This window comes from Emydura macquarii, unplaced genomic scaffold (assembly GCF_026122565.2).
Source record: "Emydura macquarii macquarii isolate MOO-44397 ecotype Brisbane River unplaced genomic scaffold, CSIRO-AGI_Emac_v2 contig_2246, whole genome shotgun sequence".
NCBI classification, from domain to species: domain Eukaryota; kingdom Metazoa; phylum Chordata; order Testudines; family Chelidae; genus Emydura; species Emydura macquarii.
Genome location: NW_027132383.1, coordinates 2,946,074 through 2,967,716, shown reverse-complemented (window position 1 = coordinate 2,967,716; position 21,643 = coordinate 2,946,074). Strand labels below are relative to the sequence as shown.

General features: G+C 62.5%; 2 protein-coding genes across 2 annotated transcripts; both read left to right on the top strand.

Moving 5' to 3' along the window:
* The first annotated feature begins 3,673 nt into the window (after positions 1-3,673).
* On the top strand, positions 3,674-6,914 carry EXOSC4 (exosome component 4). The gene is made up of 3 exons (XM_067560183.1): positions 3,674-3,874; positions 4,403-4,609; positions 5,182-6,914. The coding sequence occupies exons 1-3, from the start codon at positions 3,704-3,706 to the stop codon at positions 5,539-5,541; spliced, it is 738 nt and encodes a 245-aa protein (XP_067416284.1). The 5' UTR covers positions 3,674-3,703; the 3' UTR covers positions 5,542-6,914.
* A 3,084-nt stretch (positions 6,915-9,998) lies between these two features.
* GPAA1 (glycosylphosphatidylinositol anchor attachment 1) lies at positions 9,999-19,898 on the top strand. The gene is given in 14 exon segments (XM_067560140.1): positions 9,999-10,028; positions 10,828-10,940; positions 11,439-11,598; positions 11,600-11,625; positions 12,063-12,174; positions 12,870-13,017; positions 13,424-13,525; positions 13,824-14,020; positions 14,180-14,376; positions 14,642-14,795; positions 15,191-15,286; positions 15,763-15,959; positions 17,685-17,855; positions 19,412-19,898. Coding segments are annotated over 13 exon segments (1,878 nt in total). The 5' UTR covers positions 9,999-10,028; positions 10,828-10,866; the 3' UTR covers positions 19,656-19,898.
* Positions 19,899-21,643: the final 1,745 nt, after the last annotated feature.

Genomic DNA, 21,643 nt, shown 5'->3' with positions numbered 1-21,643 from the left:
GCAATTTGAACCAGGCTGATCCTGCGGACCAGCTCCGCTGTCTCACCCCTACTCGGTTCCAAAGCTCACAGAGGCTGGCATGGATTCACAGGCGCGGAGCAGCCCCTGGGAGGACCCCTTCAGTGTGTCATCCCACCGCGAGGATTGTACTCTCTCCCTGGGGTCAGCCTCTTGGCTTCACTGGCTCCTGGGACCAAACCTCAGAGCCTTCAGCACCCCTGCGTCACGCTGTGAGCTCCCCCAGCAAGTCCACCGGAACTGGACCCCTGGAGCAATGCACTCCCAGCTTAGTCTGGAGTGACTCTCGGGCAGTGCTGTACAATGGAAGGATTGTTACCGGTCTGGGGCACGGCACAGCACGGCACAGGCAGGCCTTGGGATGGCACAGAGAGCAGAAAAGTTGTAGCCAAGTCGAACTGGGTTTGACTGGAGCTCAGGGTCCTCTCGCAGCCCCCAGGCCAGAGGCATCCCTGCTTCCAGCAGGCCACACTCAACTAACCAACCTGCCCTCCTCAGTCCTTTGTTCCTCTTACCGGGCAAACGTCACCTGACCATCTACCTTAGCTCCTTGTTCTCCAGCTGGTCCCAACTGGCTGGCTTCCTGCAGAGGGGGATCGGCAGTCTGTAGTCACTAGTTGCTAGACAACCAGATGTCTAGAGTATTGTCTTCATGGCTGTGGGGCCCATGCAGTTAGGCGACAGTCACAGCTGAATCTCTGGGTCTCTGCCAATAGTAAACACCCTTTCCTCACCACCTGGTTAAACATACAGCACATGGGGGAAACTGAGGCACACATGATTCTCATCCAAAGTACCATGAGAAATTCCCACTTTGTCACAGAGACATACAGCCGGACGGACAGAGCTGATACTGGGAACGATGAACAGTTCAAAAATGCTCTATTGCTTAAGCTTGAATTGACACCTGAGGCTCATAGGAAGAGGTTTCGGGGTGTGCAAAAGACCCAGTGTGTGACATATATGGAAGCCACCGCCCTGACGGGAGAATATCTCCACAAATGGGGTACGGGAGCAGGTGTCACTATGCTGGAGGACTTCTCTAACCTGGTGGGATTGGAACAGTCTACGAGATCTGTCCCCACGAGCTTAAATGTGGTTAGTGGACAGGAAGCCTACGGGTCTGCACAGAGCGGGCTGGTTGGCAGATGAGTGTGTGGACAGTAGGGGCAGGTATGAAAAGAGACTGAAAGGGGACTGGCCAGCTCACAGATCCAAAGAGGGTGGCCCTCTGGGGTGCCCCAGAAGTGGGACTTGGGTAAACCCAACCCAGGGGTGCTGGCTGTGACACCAGGTGCCAGCTCTTGCCAAGTCTTGTCCGGGACTATTTAGAAAGGCTGGACATACACAAGTCCATGGGGCCGGAGGCAATGCACCCGAGGGTGCTGAGGGAGTTGGTTGATGTGATTGCAGAGCCATTGGCCATTATCTTTGAAAGCTCGTGGCAACTGGGGGATTAGAAAAAGGCAAACATAGTGCCCATCTTCAAGAAAGGGAAGAAAGAGGATCCAGGGACCTACAGATCAATCATCCTCACCTCAATCCCTGGAAAAATCATGGAGCAGGTCCTCAAGGAATCCATTTTGATGCACTTGGAAGAGAGGAAGGTGATCAGGAACAGTCAGCATGGATTCACCAAGGGAAAGTCATGCCTGACCAACCTGATTGCCTTCTATGAAGAGGTGACTGGCTCTGTGGATGTGGGGAAAGCGCTGGACGTGATATACCTGGACTTTAGCAAAGCTTTTCATACAGTCTCCCACAGTATTCTTATCAGCAAGTTACAGAAGTATGGGTTGGAGGCATGGACTATAAAATGGATAGAGAACTGGCTAGAGCGTAGGGCTCAACGAATAGTGATCAATGGCTCCATGTCTAGCTGCCAGCCGGTCACAAGCAGAGTGCCCCAGGGGTCGGTCCTGGGGCCGGTTTTGTTCGACATCTTCATCAATGATCTGGAGGATGGGGTAGATTGCACCCTCAGCAAGTTTGCAGATGACACTAAGCTGGGGGAGTGGTAGATACACTGGAGGGCAGGGATAGGATACAAAGTGACCTAGACAAATTGGAGGATTGGGCCAAAAGAAATCTGATGAGGTTCAACAAGGACAAGTGCAGAGTCCTGCACTGAGGAAGGAAGAATCCCATGCATAGCTATAGACTGGGGACCGACGAGCTAGGCAGCAGCTCTGCAGAAAAGGACCTGGGGGTTACAGTGGATAAGAAGCTGGATATGAGTCAGCAGTGTGCCCTGGTTGTCAAGAAGGCTAATAGCATATTGGGCTGCATTAGTAGGAGCATTGCCAGCAGGTCACGGGAAATGATTATTCCCCTCTATTCAGCATTGGTGAGGCCACATCTGGAGTATTGTGTCCAGTTTTGGGCCCCTCCACTACAAAAAGGATGTGGAGAAGTTGGAGAGAGTCCAGCAGAGGGCAACAAAAATGATTAGGGGGGCTGGAGCACAGGACTTATGAGGAGAGGCTGAGGGAACTGGGCTTGTTTAGTCTGCAAAGAGAAGAGTGAGGGGGGATTTGATAGCGGCCTTTACCTACCTGAAAGGGGGTTCTAGGGAGGATGGGGCTAGGCTGTTCTCAGTGGTGGCAGATGACAGAACAAGGAGCAACGGTCTCAAGTTGCAGGGTGGGAGGTCTAGGTTGGACATTAGGAAACAGTTTTTCACTAGGAGGGTGGTGAAGCACTGGAATGGGTTACCTAGGGAGGTGGTGGAATCTCCATCCTTAGAGCTTTTTAAGCGGAGGCTTGACCAAGCCCTGGTTGGGATGATATAGCTGAGGTTGGTCCTGCTGTGGGCAGGGGGTGGGACTAGATACCTGCTGGGTCCTGCCCACCCCATAGTCTGATTCTCAGCTGACAGCTGGAGCCCAGCCCGGCTCCCCGCGGCGGGCGCTGTCCCAGCACTGGCGCTGTAAGCGTGCCGGCAGCGCTGCAGCCAGGCTGGTCCGGACGGGGGAGGAGCGGCGGCAAAGTGGGAATCTTGTGCAATATTTGTTAAGCCTGGGCGTGCCTCAGTTTCCCCCGTGCTGCACTGTTCGCGGCGGGACGGGCTGGCGTGTTCTGGGGGGGGAACAGGCGGGGGGGGGGCCGGCCGAATCGCCCCGCGCGCTCGGGACACCGGCAGGGCCCGGCCAGGGGGAGGCGCAACGCAAAGCGCGCCGAGAGCGGCACCGCGGGGCAGGCCGGGAGCGGGGGGAGGGGCGGTGGGTCCCTGGCGCGGGGCAGGCCGGGAGCGGGGGGAGGGGGTGCTGGTCCCTGGCGCGGGGCAGGCCGGGAGCGGGAGGGGGGCGTGGCTCCGTGGCGCGGGGCAGAGAGCGGGGGAGGGGCGGTGGGTCCCTGGCGCGGGGCAGGCCGGGAGCGGGGGGAGGGGCGGAGGGGTCCGTGGCGCGGGGCAGGACGGGAGCGGGAGGGGGGGGCGTGGCTCCCTGGCGCGGGGCAGGCCGGGCGGGGGGGGAGGGGTGGCTCCTGGCGGGGGGCAGGCCGGGGGCGGGGGGAGGGGTGGCTCCTGGCGCGGGGCAGGCCGGGAGAGGGGGAGGGGCGGGGGGTCCGTGGCGCGGGGCAGGCCGGGAGCGGGGGGAGGGGGGCGTGGCTCCCTGGCGCGGGGCAGGCCGGGAGCGGGGGGAGGGGCGCAGGTCCCTGGCGCGGGGCAGGCCGGGAGCGGGGCGGCATGGCGGGGCTGGAGCTGCTGTCGGACGAGGGGTACCGCGGGGACGGGCGCCGGGCCGGGGAGCTGCGGGCGGTGCGCGCGCGCATGGGGGTCTTCGCCCAGGCCGACGGCTCGGCCTACATCGAGCAGGGCAACACCAAGGCGCTGGCCGTGGTCTACGGGCCGCACGAGGTGAGCGGCCGGGCCGAGCCGAGCCAGGGCGGCCGGGCCACGGGCTCCTCCCTGCCCCCCCACCCCCGAGCCGGCAGGGAACCCAGGAGTCCGAGCCCTCAGCCCCCCCTCTCCACAGACCCCCCCCCCCCGAGCCGGCAGGGAACCCAGGAGTCCGGGCCCCCAGCCCTGCCCCTCCTCGGCACACTAACCCCCGCCCGGTGATGGCTCTGCACTGGCCGCCTTGGGGGGAGGAGCGGGGGCCCAGAGCGTGGGGCACAGAGCGGGGGCCCAGAGCGGGACAGGCTGCGGGGTGACACACCAGACAGGCCCTTCCCTGGAGAGGCCCCGCCAGGGCTGGGACGTGCAGGTCGCTGTGTGCCTGTGGCCTGGCCCGAAGGGGGCAACCCCTCCTGCTGCTGCTCCGCAGGGAAACGGGCCCTGGGCGCCCTCCCCTCCTAGTCCTGCTCCGTAACCCCGGCACGGCACGGCCCAGCTCTGGCCCCCCAGACTGCGGAGCCCTGCCCTGCTACCCCCGTCTGTTGGCAGATGCGCGGCTCCCGCAGCAAGGCCCTGCACGACCGGGCGCTGGTGAACTGCCAGTACAGCATGGCCACCTTCAGCACCGGCGAGCGCAAGCGCCGGCCCCACGGCGACCGCAAGTCCAGTGAGATGACGCTGCACCTCAAGCAGACCTTCGAGGCAGCCATCCTCACCCAGCTCTACCCCCGCTCCCAGATCGACATCTACGTGCAGGTGCGGGGTTACCCAGCCTGGCTCCCAGCACCCCCTCAGCGCCTCACACCGCACTGGCAGCCCTGGCGTGCTGACCCCACCCAGCACAATGTCTCCCATCCCAGCTGCCTGTCATAGCTCCTTGGAGCAGCTGGGACGGGGGCACAAACCTCCCCCAGTGCTATGTGGATAGCCTGTTGGAGAGCAGTGTGACGTGATCGTGGGGTGCGAGGACTTGTCAGGGCCCTCAGTCAGCTGAGCCATTGCGGCAGGGGGTGGTGCCCCTGTGGGTCGTGGAGGGGGGGGTCACTCACATGCCTGGCTGGGGCAGTGGCTCCTGCACCGCTATGGGGAAGGTTAATTTGTTGTGGGGGGTTCTGGGTGGGATCAGCCACAGTGCTTTCTGATCACTGCTATTGCTGCCTGGGCTGTTTGCAGAGCGACGCCGGGTGATGGGGCTCGTCTCATTTCGTGAGCAGGTAATGCTGATTGCCAAGGCGGGTTGTGGGTATGCTGGGTCAGGCTCTGAGCTCCCTTAGAGCGTCTGGGTGTCGCCTGCTCTGCCCTCTGTGCTGAGCATTCTGTCTCCCCAGATCCTGCAGGCCGACGGTGGGAATTACTGTGCCAGTGTGAACGCAGCCACGCTGGCCACCATCGACGCAGGCATCCCCATGCGAGACTACGTGTGCGCCAGCTCCGCCGGCTTCATCGAGGACACTCCGCTGGCCGACCTGAACTACGTGGAGGAGGCGGCCGGGGGCCCCCAGGTGGCCCTGGCCCTACTGCCCAAGTCGGACCAGATTGCCCTGCTGGAGATGAACTCACGACTGCACGAGGACCACCTGGAGCAGGTCATCGAGGCTGCCAGCAAGGCCTGCAAGGACGTCTACGCTGTGCTGGACCAGGTGGTGCGTGACCACGTGCATGAGGTCACCACGCTGCTGGGGGAGTGAGCGCATAGGCTTGTGTGCCCAGGGCCAGCGTTGCACGTGACTCAGTGCAGGGGGGCAGGGAGTACTGCCCTGACCTCCGCAGGGGATCGGTTCACCCCGTTCAGCCAGTGCCCATGCCAGCAACGTGCCCTAACATCCCGCTGCCTGGGTCTGGAGTGCCCCAGAATCGGTGCTGGGTCCAGGCTGCCTTCCTCTGCTTGGCGGTAACATCGCGTTGGTACATTTGAACGTCTTGCCGGTGTCTGTAAAACCTGGTGTTTCTCATGGGTGATGAACCTGGACTGCGCTTCCCTTCTTCATAGCCCTGGCTGGCTACACCCGGGCTTTGGACCCCACTCGTTCTCCTAGGGGGCCGCGGGAGGCTGGGACATGCGTCCCAGTGGGTAGCTGCTCACTCCCCAGGTATCAGGGGCTGTTTTTTTTTAAGAAAACAGCTGTAAATAAAAGGTTGTTTTGCTACAAACCGTATTTTGTACTTGGCTGACCCCTGCGGAAGGGCAGCCTGCCCGCGGCTGAGTGCAGGGCGAAGAGGAATCAGTGCTGATGGGGACACATCAGATTTGAAGTCTGCCAGGTGCTGGAGGAGGGGTGGGTGCTCTGCTATCTCAGGGCCACCCTGCCTGTGTTCCCAGGAGTAACCCGGTGTGAGCTGGAGTCTGCTTTGAACCTCCCACCCCCAGGCAGCCCCTCTGCTTGTAGCAAGCTGCTCCCAGCCCTGGTATGGTGACTCTGCAGGGTCTTCGAACACCATGGGCGGCATTCAGGACCCCAGTGCCAGGGACCCCCTTGCCTCCTGGCCTCATCATTCCTTGGCCTGCCAGGCTCCATGCCAGTGAAGCTGCCAGTGCAGCAGGGTGTAGAAGAGACACTTCTGGCACAAGGGCAGTGGTCTGGGAAAGCCATTGCCACCTGACGAGTAGCCCACGCCCTGAGCTTCCCCAGCAGAGCTTGCCCAGAGCAGCTCAGATGCTTTGTAGCCTGATACAGCCTGAGGCTCAGTGCCCTCCTCCCCATTGCACATACACCCACCTGGGGTACAGTCAACGCGGGGGGGGGGGGCAGGTGGGCTGGGTTCTGAGCCCCTGGCAGAGCAGGCAGAGGAAGGCCCATGAGGGTGTTGGGGTCTTGTCAGCAGCTTCCTGCTTTAACTCTTTGCCTCCCAGTCGTTACGGTGGAATGAACGCCATGTTTGTTCTGTGGCAGTTCCCATTTTACAGAAAGAAACTCCCTGCCCTGTGGGGGTTCTCTGGGGCACATGGTCAGGGAGCCCCACTGCATGACTGCCTGTCTATCTAGCAAGCTGTGCCCCTTCATCTTGTACTGGGCATCTCGTGGATGAGGAGATCGGGCTTGGCCTGCCCTGCCCGTTGGCACTAGAGCAAGGGCTCCCTGGAAGGGGAAGGCCTCTGGTGCAAATGCATCCAACAACCTCGCAGCCCGTGCAGCGCCTGCCTCAAAGGGAGAAGGGCTGTGCCCTTCGTGCTGGCCCTTAAAGGCACAGCGTCTGTGCCGCTGGCTGCAGGAGGAGCGGGGTCTGCTGCCAGAGTCTTGTTTGCATTTAAAGGGTGGCCGTGGGGGTTGGTTTCTGTTTGAACTTTACATGGTAAATGTGGTCCCCGGAAGCCTGTGGTTCCTGGAGACGTGGTGCTGGTGCAGGGGGGGATACAGCAGCACGTGGAGAGAGGAGGTTTTATTTAACACAAGATTTAGCAACCTGGGCGGCCCAGGGGCCCTTCTAGCGCTGTGTCCTGTCACCAACAGAGGCAGCACTGGCTGTGGCAGAGGGGGAGGGGTAAGAAATGGTTTAAACATGCATTTACCAGCAGTAGATTTAAGAGCAGTGCCTCAGGAATGCTGGGTGAAAGCCTGGCCTGAAGAACATAAGAGTGGCCACAGTGGCTGACACCAATGGTCCATCTGGCCCAGTGTCCTGTCCTCTGACAGTGGCCAACACCAGGTGTATCAGAGGGAATGAACAGAACAGGTGATCATCAAGTGATCCATCCCATCAGCAATTCCCAGCCTCTGGCGAGCAGCAATCCCTGCCCAGCCTGGCTATTAGCCATTGACGGACCTAACCTCCATGAACTTAGCTAGTTCTTTTTTGAACCCCGTTATAGTCTGGGCCTTCACAACATCCTCTGGCAAGGAGTTCCGGGGGTTGATTGCGTTGTCTGAAGAAGTACTTCTTTTTGTTCGTTTTAAACCTGTTGCCCACTAATTTCATTGGGTGACCCCTAGTTTTTGTGTTGTGAGGAGTAAATAACACTTCCTTTTTTACTTTCTTCATACCGGTCACAAAGAAGAGCTCTGTGTTGCTCAAAAGCTTGTCTCTTTCACCAACAGACATTCGTCCAGTAAAAGATATTGCCTCACCCATCTTCTCTCAGGGTGAGACCTGTCAGTTGATGTCCTGCCTCGCAGGGGACAGAAGGGAGGGAGCCTAGACACGTTGCAAAGCCAGCCTGGCACTGGTCAGCTCCAGCCTACGTCTGGGGCTGGAAATGGCTGTTCTGTGGTGCCAGGCAGAACTGTCATGATCCCCCACTGCAGCGTGAGCGGGATGAGCCCCTGTCTGGTTCCCTGCCCTTGGGTGTGGCAGCACTAGATGCCTTAGAGCTGGTTGCAGGGGTGCTGGCATTTCCATCACAGCACGCCCTGGTCCGTGCCCGGCAGGCAGGCAGGCGCTCTGCACTAGCTTAGTTCAGCTTTAGAAAGTGAACAAAACCATCCCTGCCACTGAGTAAATGGAATGAGCCTGAGCAAGGTGTGCACACTGATGGGGGGAGCCCTCAACTGTCCTGGTACAGGCTGGGGGGGCAAAGAGCTAGCCCCCATCAGACTTTGGGCATCCTGGGGAGGGCATGGCTAGGACCGTGCCTCACCCCTCTTATGGTCACCTGGGGACCATGCCTTGTGCCCCCCTCCCACTCGCGGTCATCCAGGAACTATGCTACATCCCTCCCCCTTGCAGTCAGCTAGCACCCACACCTTCCTCCCCGTGGGGTCACCTCTCCACAGCATGGGAAGGCTGGGCCATGCCTCTGAAGCTCCTGGAATGACTACAGAAACCTCTGTGCTAGCCAGGCCATGGGGAGCTGAGTCCACGGACCTCTTGGGCCCAGCAGTGTCTTGTTCCCAGTCGCTCGGTCTGTACCTGCCGCTTGTTTCTGGCCTGATCCTTAGAATGTCAGCAGTTTGGGGCAGGCGCTGTCTGTGTTCTGGGTTCAGCCAGTGCCTCACCCAATGGGGGCCGAGTCCATGACTGGAGCTATGGGAGGGGAGTGAGGTCTAGTGGTTCCAGGGGGGAAGAGGCTGGGAGCCAGGACTCCTGGGTTTGATCCCCAGTTCTAGGGGGGTGAGCAGTGGGGTCTAATTGCACTGATATTTATCATTTGTAGTTAACATCTTGAAGTCCTAATTGGGATCAGGTCCCTATTGTGCTCCGCCTTTGGCCAGCCAGGATGCCTGGGTTCGGCTCTTGCTGTGTGACCCTCACTGAGTCCTTCCCCGGGCCGGGCCTCAGGTTCCCCATCTGTGTAGTGGGGCCAAGGCTCCTGCTCCCCCTTAGCACAGGGCGTTGAGAGGGACGCATGAAGAGAAGCTGAACAAGGAGCATCTGGCAGAGAAAATGGCAGGGGAGGGAGTGCAAAGAACACACACAGGTGTGAACACACACTGACTTCTTTATCAAAGGTGTCCCTGCTCACTACAAAACCTGCACCCAGTAATGAACAGCTGGGGCTCGTCACTACACAGTGACCTGAGCTGCCCCCCCTCCCCCAGAGAAAGAGACGGACCCAGCCAGGCGACAGATACCCTCACCCCAACAAACACATCTCACCACTCCGCATGCACTGCAGCCTGCACTGACATCCTGAGCACAGTGACACTGCACACACACACACACACACATCCACCCTGCCCCTTGCACACACTGCACACACACACACACACATCCACCCTGCCCCTTGCACACACTGCACACACACACACACACACACACCCTGCCCCTTGCACACACACACACACATCCACCCTGCCCCTTGCACACACACACACACCCTGCCCCTTGCACACACACACACACACATCCACCCTGCCCCTTGCACACACTGCACACACACACACACATCCACCCTGCCCCTTGCACACACTGCACACACACACACACACCCTGCCCCTTGCACACACACACACATCCAGCTTGCCCCTTGCACACACTGCACACACACACACCCTGCCCCTTGCACACACTGCACACCCTGTGTGCACTGCCCCCTTGCACACCCTGCACACACTCCTTGCACACTGTCCCCGAGCACGCTGCACACTCCCTGTGCACACCCTGCTCGCTTCCGGCAGCTCGGAGGCGCGCGGGTCCCATCGATGATTCTGAGCTCGATTGTTGCGCTGGGGCTCTGGGAAGCGGCCCGGCCCGGCTCGGCGGTAGATTGAGCGGCCTGAGGCTGTGGCGGAGCGGCGGGGTGGGTGAGCGGGGCCGGGCCGTGCAGGGGGGGCGGGTCCGACCCCGACCCAGGGGAATTAGGCACCCCCGCGGCTCAGGCAGCGCAGAGCCGTCTCCAGCCCCCCCTGCCCCACACTTGGCCCCTCTGCCGCGGGGCGGGGGCGCGTTTACACGGCAGAGACGGGCCGGGATCGGATCCGGCGCGGCCCGGCCCGCGGACTCGGCTGCGGGGCTAGAAGCAGCAGCGGGGGGGGGGCCGCATCCTGTCCTGACCCGGCCCGGCGAGCGTCCGCATGGCTGAGCCGGGCTCCGAGGCGGCTCCGGGGCGTCCCTGCGCCGTGTAGACACGCCCGGGGCCGGGCCGGAGTCAGTGCCGGGCAGCGCGTGCCCCGTGTGCTGCGCCGGGAGAACCGGGAGCGGGGCCGAGCCCCCGGGAAACGACCCCGGCCGCCGGCTCCGTGCGCGCAGCGAGGGCCGAGCCCCGCTCAGAGCGGCGCGGGGGGGCTGGCCGGGCCCCTCCCTAGGGCAGGGCCGGGCTGGGCCGGGCAGGCTGCAGCGCCGTGCACCCGGTTCCTGCAGCGCCGAGCACCCGGTTCCTGCCGGGCCGGGCCCGCACGCACGCAGCCGAGACGCCGCGGGGATAGGCACAGCGGGCGGGCGGGGGCCAGGCCGGGTGCGGGGTGTCGCTGGCCCTGCGGGGGCTTGGCCCAGGCAGGCAGCCGGCCGTCAGCGGGGTGGCGCGGAGCGGGGCGGGGGCCGTGCCTGCCGGGGGGGTCCTGGGCTCGCCTCAGCTGGAACCGCTGCCCTTGTGTCTGCAGTGCCCCCAGGAGCGCCCCGGCCCAGCCCAGCCCCCCGCCATGGGACTGCTCTCGGACCCCTACCGCCGGCGGGCGCTGTCCCGGCTCATCCTCCGCCTCAACACCCCGCTGTGGTGAGTGCGCGGCCCCGGCCTGCTGGGCTGCATGGGGGGGGGCATCTGTCCGTCCTCCCCACCCCAACTCACTCTCTCATTCCTTCCCTCTGATTCTCTCCCTTACCCCGGGCTGGCCCCCCATCAGGTCAGCAGAAGGGGCTGCAGAACGGAGCCGTCTCCTCCAGACCCTGGGTCCAGCCCTCCTTGCCCTGGGGGCCAGGGGCTACGCAGTCAGCCAGCGTCTCCTGTGTGGCAGTGCCGGGTGCGGCACCCCAGGGAGCAGCCGTCCCACCCCAGGGAGGGCGGGGGCCCAGCTGGGGGTCAAATCCGTGGGCCCCAGAATCATAGAATATTAGAGTTGGAAGGGACCTCCTCCTAGTTCATGCTCAAAGCCCCTTGGCTATATCCCCAACCAGACTTGAGCCCTTCTCTCTGTGGGGCCAGGGCACCTCCCTAGGTAACCCATTCCAGTGCTTCATCCCCTCCTAGTAAAAAACTTTTTCCTAATGTCCGCAGTGTCCTCAGCTACCTGGCTGGGCTGGGCTGGTTCCTGGGCCTGGCCTCCCCGCCCTTCACCCTGCGCACCTACATGTCGGAGAACGCCATGGGCTCCACCATGGTGGAGGAGCAGTTCGTGTTCGGCGAGAGGGCGCTCTCCTACGCCCGCGAGCCCTTCTCTCTGTGGGGCCAAGAAGAAGGTGGGGTGAGTCCGACCATCCCCCCGTCCCCCGCAGGCCTCAGCAGTGGGCTGGGCTGGTTCCCCTGGCCTCCCCGCACTTCTCCCAGGGCCAGTCGGGGAGGGGGTGGCACCCTGGGCCCACACGAGGGAGGGGAGGGCACGGCATGGCCAGCTGCCTTTATACTACAGGGGTGTGTCCCGCCAGGGCCGCGCGCTGCTCCAGCTAGGCCGCTGTGTGCTGGGAGTTGTGGTCTCCCAGGGGCAGTGGTGGAGGGGTGGCACCATAGGACCTTGCGGGTTGCCCTCATTGCGCAGGACACTGGCACCGTGGGCGGGTCAGAGCAGATAGCGCGCGGCCCTGGGCTCTGGCGTTCACGCTGTGCGCTGGGCTCTAGCGCGACTCACCGCTCCCGGGCAAGGGGCCCTGTTCCGGCTCCTCACTCTGCCCGTCCCCTTTCCAGGGGGATCCCCGTGGCCTGGCTGGAGAAGACCATGTGGAACCTGGGCCTGGAGGTTTATAAGCAGCCCTTCTCCCGCACGCTGCCCTTCCCCGACGAGACGCGCGAAAGATACGTACGTGTCGGGCCGGGCCCTGGGAGCTGCCCCGTCTCTGCCTGGGCTTGGGCACAGATGCCACGGGCATTGTGGGCCGGGGATGGGGGAGTTCCTCCCAGGGCTGGCGTTTGGTGCATGGGGACAGATGCAGCCCCACAGGCCAACTGCTCCCCACAGAGCCCTGGGGCTTCTCAGAGGGTCCTGGCCCTTCATCAGGTCCCTACCATGCATGCTGATCCAGTGGGTTTGCTCACAGAAAAGGGGTAACAAAATTGAGGGGCTGACAGCACTTGGGGGGGCACCTCACAGCTCTTCCTTCCAGTGCCCCTCACTCCCGACCTTCAGCCCCCTGCTCTCCCAGCCCTTGGCTGCCCCCCACCCCCACAGGTCTGCCTGTGGCCCCCAGTTCCAACCGGGAGCCACCTGCTCTCCCAGCCCTGATCCCCCCCGACAGCTGTCCCGGTGCCCTCAATCCTAACCTGCAGCCCCCTGCTAACCCAGACCCTGGGCTTCCCCCTGCAGCTCTGCCGGTGCCCCCAGTTCTGACCCGCAGCCCCTGTTAGTGCAGGCCTGGGCCCCCCTTGGCAGACACCAGGATACTGTGTTTGGCTCTGTGCTGGGGAGAAGCTTTTCCAGGGCCTGCCCTGCTGCAAAACCCCTTCTCTTGTGGGGCAGGGCTTGGTCCTGCTGAGCCCCTGGTTCCCTCCCTGCAGATGGTGAAGGGCACGAACGTGTACGGGATCCTGCGCGCCCCGCGCGCGGCCAGCACCGAGTCCTTGGTCCTGAGCGTGCCCTGCAGCACGGGGCAGCACAACAACCAGGCCGTGGGGCTGATGCTGGCGTTGGCCTCCTACTTCCGGGGTGAGTGAGTGGGGGTGGCAGGGCAGGTGCACCTGAGAGTAGCTGCTCTGCATGGCCCGGCGACACGGGCCCTGTGGGCCTCCCGGCCTGGCGAGGGGTTCCCGGCGAGTGGTCAAATCAGACTCTCGTGTATCAGCCCCTCCCTTGGCGTCTGCGCAGGGTGCAGAGCACGGAGACCTCGCCTGCTCCCCAAGGCCTCTGCCCTATGCACAGACTCCCAGAGGCCCAGCGGGTTCCTCCCGTGGCTGCTTCGGGCCAATCACCCCACGCAGGCCGGGTATGCAGCTGCCTCGGCTGCAGCTCCTCCACCCCCGCCCCGGGCCTAGCTGTGGGGTGTGCAGCTCCCCTGGGGCTGGGCAGCCGGCCTGGCCCTCGCTGACACAGGCAGCTGCTCATCTGCCTGCAGGTCAGATTTACTGGGCCAAGGACATCATCTTCCTGGTGAATGAGCATGACCTGATCGGCATGGAGGCCTGGCTGGAGGCCTACCACGACGTCAACATCACAGGTGAGGCCAGCGGGGCTGTGAGTGGCGGGGACGGGAGCCCTGGGGTGGGGCGCCGCGGGCAGGCAGGGGCCTGGGGTGGGTGCCGCACTCTGTGCCAGGCCCCTCTGGTCTCCCATCCCAGCCACGCGCTGACGGAGCAGGCCCAGCTGCTCTCAGTGGGGCTGTTACTGAGCTGGGGAGCAGGGTGGGGCTCTCTGCCCCTGTCTGGGCCCTTAGCAGGCCGGCCTGGCTCTGGGCGGGGGGAGCTGCCTGCGTCCGGGCTGGGCGGCTCCCTGCTCAGCGGCTGCTCTGCCCACAGAGGTGCACTCCTCGGGGATGCTGGGCCGCGCGGGGGCCATCCAGGCAGCCGTCTCGCTGGAGCTGAGCAGCGACGTCATCACCAGCTTCGACGTGGCCGTGGAGGGGCTGAACGGGCAGCTGCCCAACCTGGACCTGGTCAACCTCTTCTACGCCTTCTGCCAGAAGAACGGGCTGCTGTGCACCGTCCAGGGCAAGGTGAGACGGGGGGGCTGCCCGGGGCTGCGATCCCAGCCGGACTCTTCTCCCGCTGCTTTCTCCTGTCCTCTCCTGCTTGCACGCCGGCCCCTCGGCCAGCCTCCCCTTGCTGGCGGGGGGCGGGGCAGAGACGCAGGCCCTGACCTCTCTGCCCTGCAGTTGCAGCGCACGGACTGGGACACGCTGCCGGCCTACGTGCACAACCTGCAGACTCTGCTGCTCATGGTGCTGAAGCAGGGCTCCGGCCGGCCCCAGGGCGACCACGGCCTCTTCCTGCGCTACCACATCGAGGCCATCACCGTGCGCGGCATCAACAGCTTCCGGCAGTACAAGTACGACATGGGCACCGTGGGCAAGTGAGTACAGCACCCCTGCTCCCCCGCAGGCTGCGGGCCGGGACGCGGGGGCTGAGGGGAGCCCAGGGTTGGATGGCAGCGGGGCTGCGGGTCAGGATTCAGTGGTGTTGGCAGAGCCAGGGTCTGAGGGGGCCTAGGGAAATGCTGATCTAGCTCAGTGAGGGGACCGGCCGGGGCAGGGCTGAGAGGCTGCGCCCCTCCCCCGCTGCCATCCCCGGGCGAGGACGGTGCCAGCGTCCGTCCCTGCTGACGATCCTGCCCCCAGGACCCTGGAGGGGATGTTCCGCAAGCTGAACAACCTGCTGGAGCGCCTGCACCAGTCCTACTTCTTCTACCTGCTGCCCTCGCTGGCGCGCTTCGTCTCCATCGGTGTCTACATGCCCGCCTTCGGCTTCCTCATCCTCATCCTCGTCCTCAAGATACCCTGGAGGCAGCAGCTGCTCAGAGAAGGGGGAGGGCTCTGGGCTGCAGCAGGGCCAGGCCTGGGGGGCTCTGGGGGGGATGGGGTCTCTGCTCAGACTCAGGGTTGGGAGGGGCTGCCATGTTCCACAAGCCCCCCCGAGCTGCGCAGCCCTGCCTGACGGGTGACAGGGCGCATGCCCTGGGCACGCAGAAGGGGGCCCCACCCCACTCTGCAGCACCTCTGCTGCCCCCTCTCCGGCCTGGGTCCCCGTGCGGTGCTTGCTCTGCGAGGCAGGGGCTGCGCCTGGCTGTGGGGGAGGGGATCTGTCTGTGGGTGGGTGGGAGTCAGCAGGGGGCGGGAGGCACTGGGGGCTCGGTCATTGCCCCGTTGGTGTCCTTGACTCTGCCCCACGCCCTCGACCTGTGGATGAAGCTGAGTAAATGTGACGTGGGCCCGGAGGAGCAGCTCTGCGATGGAGCCCAGGGCGCTGCCCATGCCGCCGCCGAGGTGAGGGGGTCGCAGGGCCCAGCCCCGCTGCCCCACGTTGCTCCTGGAGCTCGCCAGGCCTGAGGGCGGCTACTGGCTCTTCCCCACTCCCCGCTGTCACTGTGGGCTCCCCACGCCGTGGGGCCACGGGACCCATCTGTGGCGCCCTCTACTGTAGTATCCGAGCACCTCCCAATCGACTGGATTTCCCCTCATTCCCTGGCATGGATGGGGACCGCGGACCGGCCCAGGGGCAGGGCAGGGCGTCAAACCAGGGGTTCCCTCCACGTGACGACCCCCCCCCTCCCGGTGTCTTGGCTTGATGGGCCCGACACAGCCCCTCAGGAGCTGCCGCTCTTGGGCTGGGGTTCCAGCTGCCCCGGGTGCTGGCCTGGTTTGGGGCTGGGAGGCAGATTTGGGGCCCTTCCTCCAGCAGCTGGAGGCCTGCTAGGCTTGGCTCTGGCCCTGCTTAGTGTCCCCCCATCCCCTCCCCGCAGGAGTCACGGCCCAGCTTGCTCATCCTGGTGCCGCCCTTGCTGATCTGCCATGCCACGGGCCTCACCCTCTACTTCCTGCCTGTGCTGGGCCAGCACGTGGCCACCCAGCACTTCCCCGTCTCCGAGGCAGAGGCCGTGGTGCTGACGGTCATCGCCATCTACGTGGCCGGCCTGGCGCTGCCACACAACACACACAGGTACTGGGGGCAGCCCGGGGCCCGGGAGGGAGGGGCAGGGGACAAGGCCTGCAGGTGACATGACCCCCCAAGGGCCAGCCGCCGGTTGTGCTGGGTGGTGAAGTCAGTGGCCGGCAGGAGCACAAGCTGGCCTGAGTCACAGGTACGACGACGGCAGAGCCATCTCCCCCAGGAGGGGGCATTATGGGGGCGGGGCAGGAGTGTTGGCGGGGGGGACTCCCGGCTGCCCCAGCCTCTCCCAGCAGGCGGCACTGTGACATTCCCCGGGCAGAATCTGGACTGATGGACAGCTGTCCCCGCCGTTCTCCAACCTGGGGTGCCTTTCACCCTGCTTCGCTGCGAGAGCCACCACTCCTGGTCTGCCCAGATGCCTCCAGCATGTCCGTCGCTCCCGGCTGCGCCGTGGGAGTTCTCCAGCCCGGTGGTTCTCCACCAGGGGCACATCCGCTCAGCGAGATACTTGCCTAGTTTTACAACAGCCCGAGCGGAGTTATTTCCTACAGGGACGGGTCTATACTGCTCTGTGTGCGATGCACGGAGATGTAAGTGCAGTGTTTATATTGCATGGGGAAAAGGAGAGTCCGCGTGTGTCAGTACTAGCGTGCTGGGACATTGCTGCATGTTTATGTCCGCTTTGGTGAGCAAGTCGTTTTGAAGTGAGGTGAAACTTGGGGTACACAAGACAAATCAGCCTCCCGAAAGAGGTACAGTCATCTGGGAAGGGCTCGAGCCAGCCACGTCTGAATTACATCACAGAGCAACACCAGCAAATTCCCAGCCCCAGACTTGTCCCAGAAACATCCTGGGCATCTGGTCCTGCCCTGCTCTTTCCTCCTGGACAATGCAAGCGCCTGTTTTCATGAATAGCAAACGGTATGCACAAGCTCCGTTATCTCACACGGAACTCCCCAGGCAGTCGATCCAGAGATGTACGGGTTAGGAAAACACCGCAGCAAGTTTATCACCGACACAAAGATAGATTTAAGTGATTGCAAACAATGAGGGATGAGAGCCAGAATTGGTTACACAGAAATCGAAGGTAAAACGCTGACCAACGCCTCACTTAACGAGCTACGTGAGCTTACAGCGAAGGGTCTCTCACCACACGCCCTAGCAGTCGTACTGGCTGAACCTTTCAGCTGGGATCTCTCCCCAGCTCCCTTTGTCTTTCAAGTGTTGTCCATGCTGGGAGGAGAGAGGATCGGGGAATATTTTTGCAGCAGTTCTCTTCACTGAGAATCCTCTCCAGCTGAGGTTCAGCCAATCTGTGGGCCTGTTTCTGTGCCAAGATGAGCATTTCTCTCTCTCAGCCTTCCTGCTAAAGAATAGCCGCTTGGCCAGCGATAGATAGTCCATTTGATTTTGTTGATACCTGGCTGTGGAATCAGTTTATCTTTCCTCTCTGGGGACCTGGTTTGTGCCTGCTTGTCTCAATCTGGAGCGTATCTCAGCAATGTCGTAGAGTAAAGTCTTCTCACTTTACACACAAAGCTGCCACACACCTTTGGCCAGGACAATAATGATCAGCACATTATGAGTTTTCAAATGGTGCCTCCCAAGGCCCGCTTTGTACAAAACCCATCACAGCTTTGTAACCAGGGTGAACAGAGGGATCCAGACTGTCGCAGCGCGCTATAGAAAATGGGACTGGTCGTTCTCTGCTGGCCAGGGTGGGGGGCTAGGCAGATGTCTGTGGGGTCTGACAGCTGTTTCTCCGCTCTGCAGAGTGCTGTCTGGCAGTGGGAGTGAGCGCGGCTGGATGACCCTGAAGTTGCTGTCCCTGCTGTACCTAGCCATGCAGCTGGGCTGCATCACCCTCATTAACTTCTCCCTGGGCTTCCTGCTGGCTGTCACCATGGTGCCTGTTGCAGCCGTCGTCCAGCCCAAAGGCCCCAAGTAAGTGACACCAGCGTGTTTCCCCGGCATCCCATGAGTCACCTGAGCCCGGCCCCCCGTGTGCAGCAGGGGCAACTTAGCCAGGCTCATCCTCTGTGGGATGGCTCTGCAGCTGACAGGGTCCTGGCTCCGGTACAGGTAGGGAGTCCGGGAAGCTGCCATGAGAGCCAACAGCCAGCGCAGGCCATGGGCTGGAAATCCCCTCTCCCACCAAGGGCCACGCACACAGGGCTGATTGGAGGATGTCAAGTTCATTGGTCATCCCTCCGCCACCAGCCTGTGCCAGCTGGGGGCGCTGTGAGGGGCGGGGCAGGAATCACAGAAGATGGGGGTTAGAAGGAATCTCAGGGGAGGTATCTAGTCCCACACCCTGCTCAGAGCAGGACTAACCTCAGCTAAATCATCCCAGGCAGGGCTTTGTCAAGCCTCAGCTTAAAAACCTCTAAAGATGGAGATTCCACCACCTCCCTAGGTAACCCATTCCAATGCTTCACCACCCTCCTAGGGGAAAAGTTTTTCCTAATGTCCAACCTAGACCTCCCCCACTGCAACTTGAGACCATTGCTCCTTGTTCTGTCATCTGCCACCACTGAGAACAGCCTAGCCCCATCCTCCCTGGAACCCCCTTTCAGGTAGTTAAAGGCTGCTATCAAATCCCCCCTCATTCTTCTCTGCTGCAGACTAAACAAACCCAGTTCCCTCAGCCTCTCCTCATAAGTCCTGTGCCCCAGCCCCACTATCGTTTTTGTTGCCCTCCGCTGTACTCTCTCCTGTTTGTCCACATCCTTCCTGTAGTGGGGGGCCCAAAACTGGACACAATACTCCAAATGGGGCCTCACCAATGCCAAATAGAGGGGAATAATCACTTCCCGTGATCTGCTGGCAATGCTCCTACTAATGCAGCCCAATATGCTATTAGCCTTCTTGGCAATCAGGGCACACTGCTGACTCATATCCAGCTTCTTGTCCACTGTTACCCCCAGGTCCTTTTCTGCAGAACTGCTGCCTAGCTCGTCGGTCCCCAGTCTGTAGCTGTGCATGGGATTCTTCCATCCTAAGTGCAGGACTCTGCACTTGTCCTTGTTGAACCTCATCAGATTTCTTTTGGCCCAATCCTCCAGTTTGTTTAGGTCACTTCTGTATCCTATCCCTGCCTTCCAGGGTATCTACCACTCCCCCCAGCTTAGTGTCATCTGCAAACTTGCTGAGGGTGCAATCTACCCCATCCTCCAGATCATCAATGAAGACGTTGAATAAAACCAGCCCCAGGACCGACCCCTGGGGCACTCCGCTTGTGACCGGCTGCCAGCTAGACAGCCAGCTGTTGATCACTCCCTGTTGAGCCTGATGATCTAGCCAGCTCTCTATCCATTTCTATCCATGAGCACTGTCTGGGTGGAGAACTCCCAGCAAGGGGCACTATGGGGAGCGGTGCAGGAGCCCTGGCTGTGGGGAGTGGGGCAGTGGTGCTGGGAGTTGCCCGTTTTCGGCCCAGCCTCGCTGGCCAGCACGTCCCCGTCCAGCACGCTCTGACCCCTGCCTGTGTCTGTCTCCAGGTATCTCTACGCAGTGCTGCTGGTCCTAGTCACCCCAGCTGTCACCCTCCTGCTCAGCATCTTCCTGTACCAGGAGCTGATCGAGTACCCCATCTCTGCACTGGAGTGCTGGCAGCTCTTCCTGCAGGCAGTGTCGGAGGGCCTGCTGGATCACTACCTCTACGGCTCCATCGTCTTCCCCTTCATCGCCCTCTTCGTCTACCCCTGCTGGCTGCTGCTCTGGAACGTGCTCTTCTGGAAGTAGCCGGGCCCCTCTGCCTGGCCCCACGTCTCCTGGGAGTGGGCAGGGGCTGCTGACTGGGCCCTTTCCTGGCCACTGGATCCCAGGATGCGGGGCTTGCCTTGGAGCCTTCCAGGTTCTCAGGTGGGACCCTTGGGCCTTCATTCTTGAGGGAGAGGGAGACCTTTGGACTGTGGTGGGCCTGCAGCAGGAACTGGTCCCCCTGCCTTGGGCTCAGGCCTCGCTGGGGAAGGTGGAGCTGTGATGGTCCCAGAGCAGGAGTTCCTGCGCTCCCCTGAATCCGCTGTCCATGGGCTTCGCATGCTGGGACCTTCACCAGCCGTGTGCCGGGGGAAGGTGGGCACAGGGTGCTGGGCTGCCTACAGGGGTGCTCTGGCCCCGCTTGTTCCCACGGACAGAGGGCAGCTGGCTGGGCTCACGCTGGGAGGAGGGGGAGGCAGCACGGCAGGACCCCATTGCAGACACCGCCCTCGAGCTCACGCCTGGGCTGGGCATGACTCGCTCAGTCCTGGGGGAGGAGGTGTGGGGACGCGGGTTAGTGCACACACCTCTGCTGTCGAGGTGGGACGGGCCTGCAAAGCAGCCAGCAGGGTGGGCTGGTGCACGGGGGGTGGAACTCGGAGGATGCAAAGTCCAGTGCGTGCCGGGGGTGTCCATCTTTGTAATAAAACAACAGGCAAAGCCTTCAGCGAGCGTGGTGGGCGTGGTTCCTAGCCCGGAAGCCTCCATCGTGCGGGGCAGCCCTGTGGGTCTGGGCCCTGACCCACTGTAAGAAACTAAATGATCCTGCCTCGGAGAGCTTACAGGGCTGGGCGGGAACTGCTCTGCAGAGGGGGAGGGAGACAGCCCCACTCCGAGTACACTGGGGGGGGGGGTTGTGACGGTGGTGCTTGCTCTCCCCATCTGCCCCGTGGTGGCAGCATGGCAGAGCGGGCGTTGGAAGGACAGCAGTGCACTCCAGTGCAGGGCAGGGGGTCCCTATGTCAGGCGTGGTGGGGAAGACGCCAGGGACAGGAGGTAGCTGCGGGAAGTCACCAGGCCAGGCCAAGCCAGGGTGTCTCAGGCTGGCAGCAGAGCAGGCAGGGCAAAGTAGAGTGTCGAGGCAGCCACTTCACACTCTGCAGAGCAGCATTAACATCCGCCACGGAGCCACGGCGGTGGGGGCGGCACTCGGAACGCAGCAGCTCACCCCCTGGCAACACTCATCCCTGCCACCACCTCCTCCCGTGCCCTTGTGCCCCAGCTCCACGCGGGGGAGTCCAGGTCTCCCCACACTGTTCAGAGCTTTTTGGGGCACTGCTCCATCTCCCCCCAGGACACCTCCCCAGAGACCCCCCCTCTGGAATTGCTGGCTGTTGGGGAGGTGGGTGAGTGCAGGAGACAGCACTTGCCCCCGAGTTGAAGGGATGGCATGGCCCTCCCCTGGGAAGAAGCAGCCCTGGAGAGCAGCCTGGAGCTGAGATAGTGCAGAGCCCCTGTCCCTGTCCGAGCTGGGCACCACCCGTCTCTCGTTCTCCTCGGCGCACGCCTGGGGGCAGGGCTGTTCTCCCCACCATACAGCTGGGCATGGAGGCACAGCGAGACGGGGGCTGGCTCAAGGCCACACTGGGGTTGAACACGTCTCTCCAGGCTTTGGTGGTGACCCCATTGCGGGGCCTTCCTGCCTCTCTCCCGCCCACAGAACTGACGGCAAAGGGAGCTTTGGCTTCTTGGGCCCCGAGTCGGTTCTTTGCACACAGAAAATCTGTACATTACTCGAGTGCCTCTGCTCCAGGTGGGGGGAGGTCATTGGTGTCTGTAAATAGCCGGGGGCACTGGTGGGGTTTTCAGGCTGTGTGCATGGGGCTGGAGGAGGGCCAACTCACCAAGGCAGCCCCCTGCTGCTGCCTGGCCCACCAGCCCCACAGCTCTTCCTGCAGGGGGTGATCAGCGGTGCCATGGGGGGGGAGGGGGCAGGAGCCCCCCTGCATGGGTGGCAATGTGGCAACACT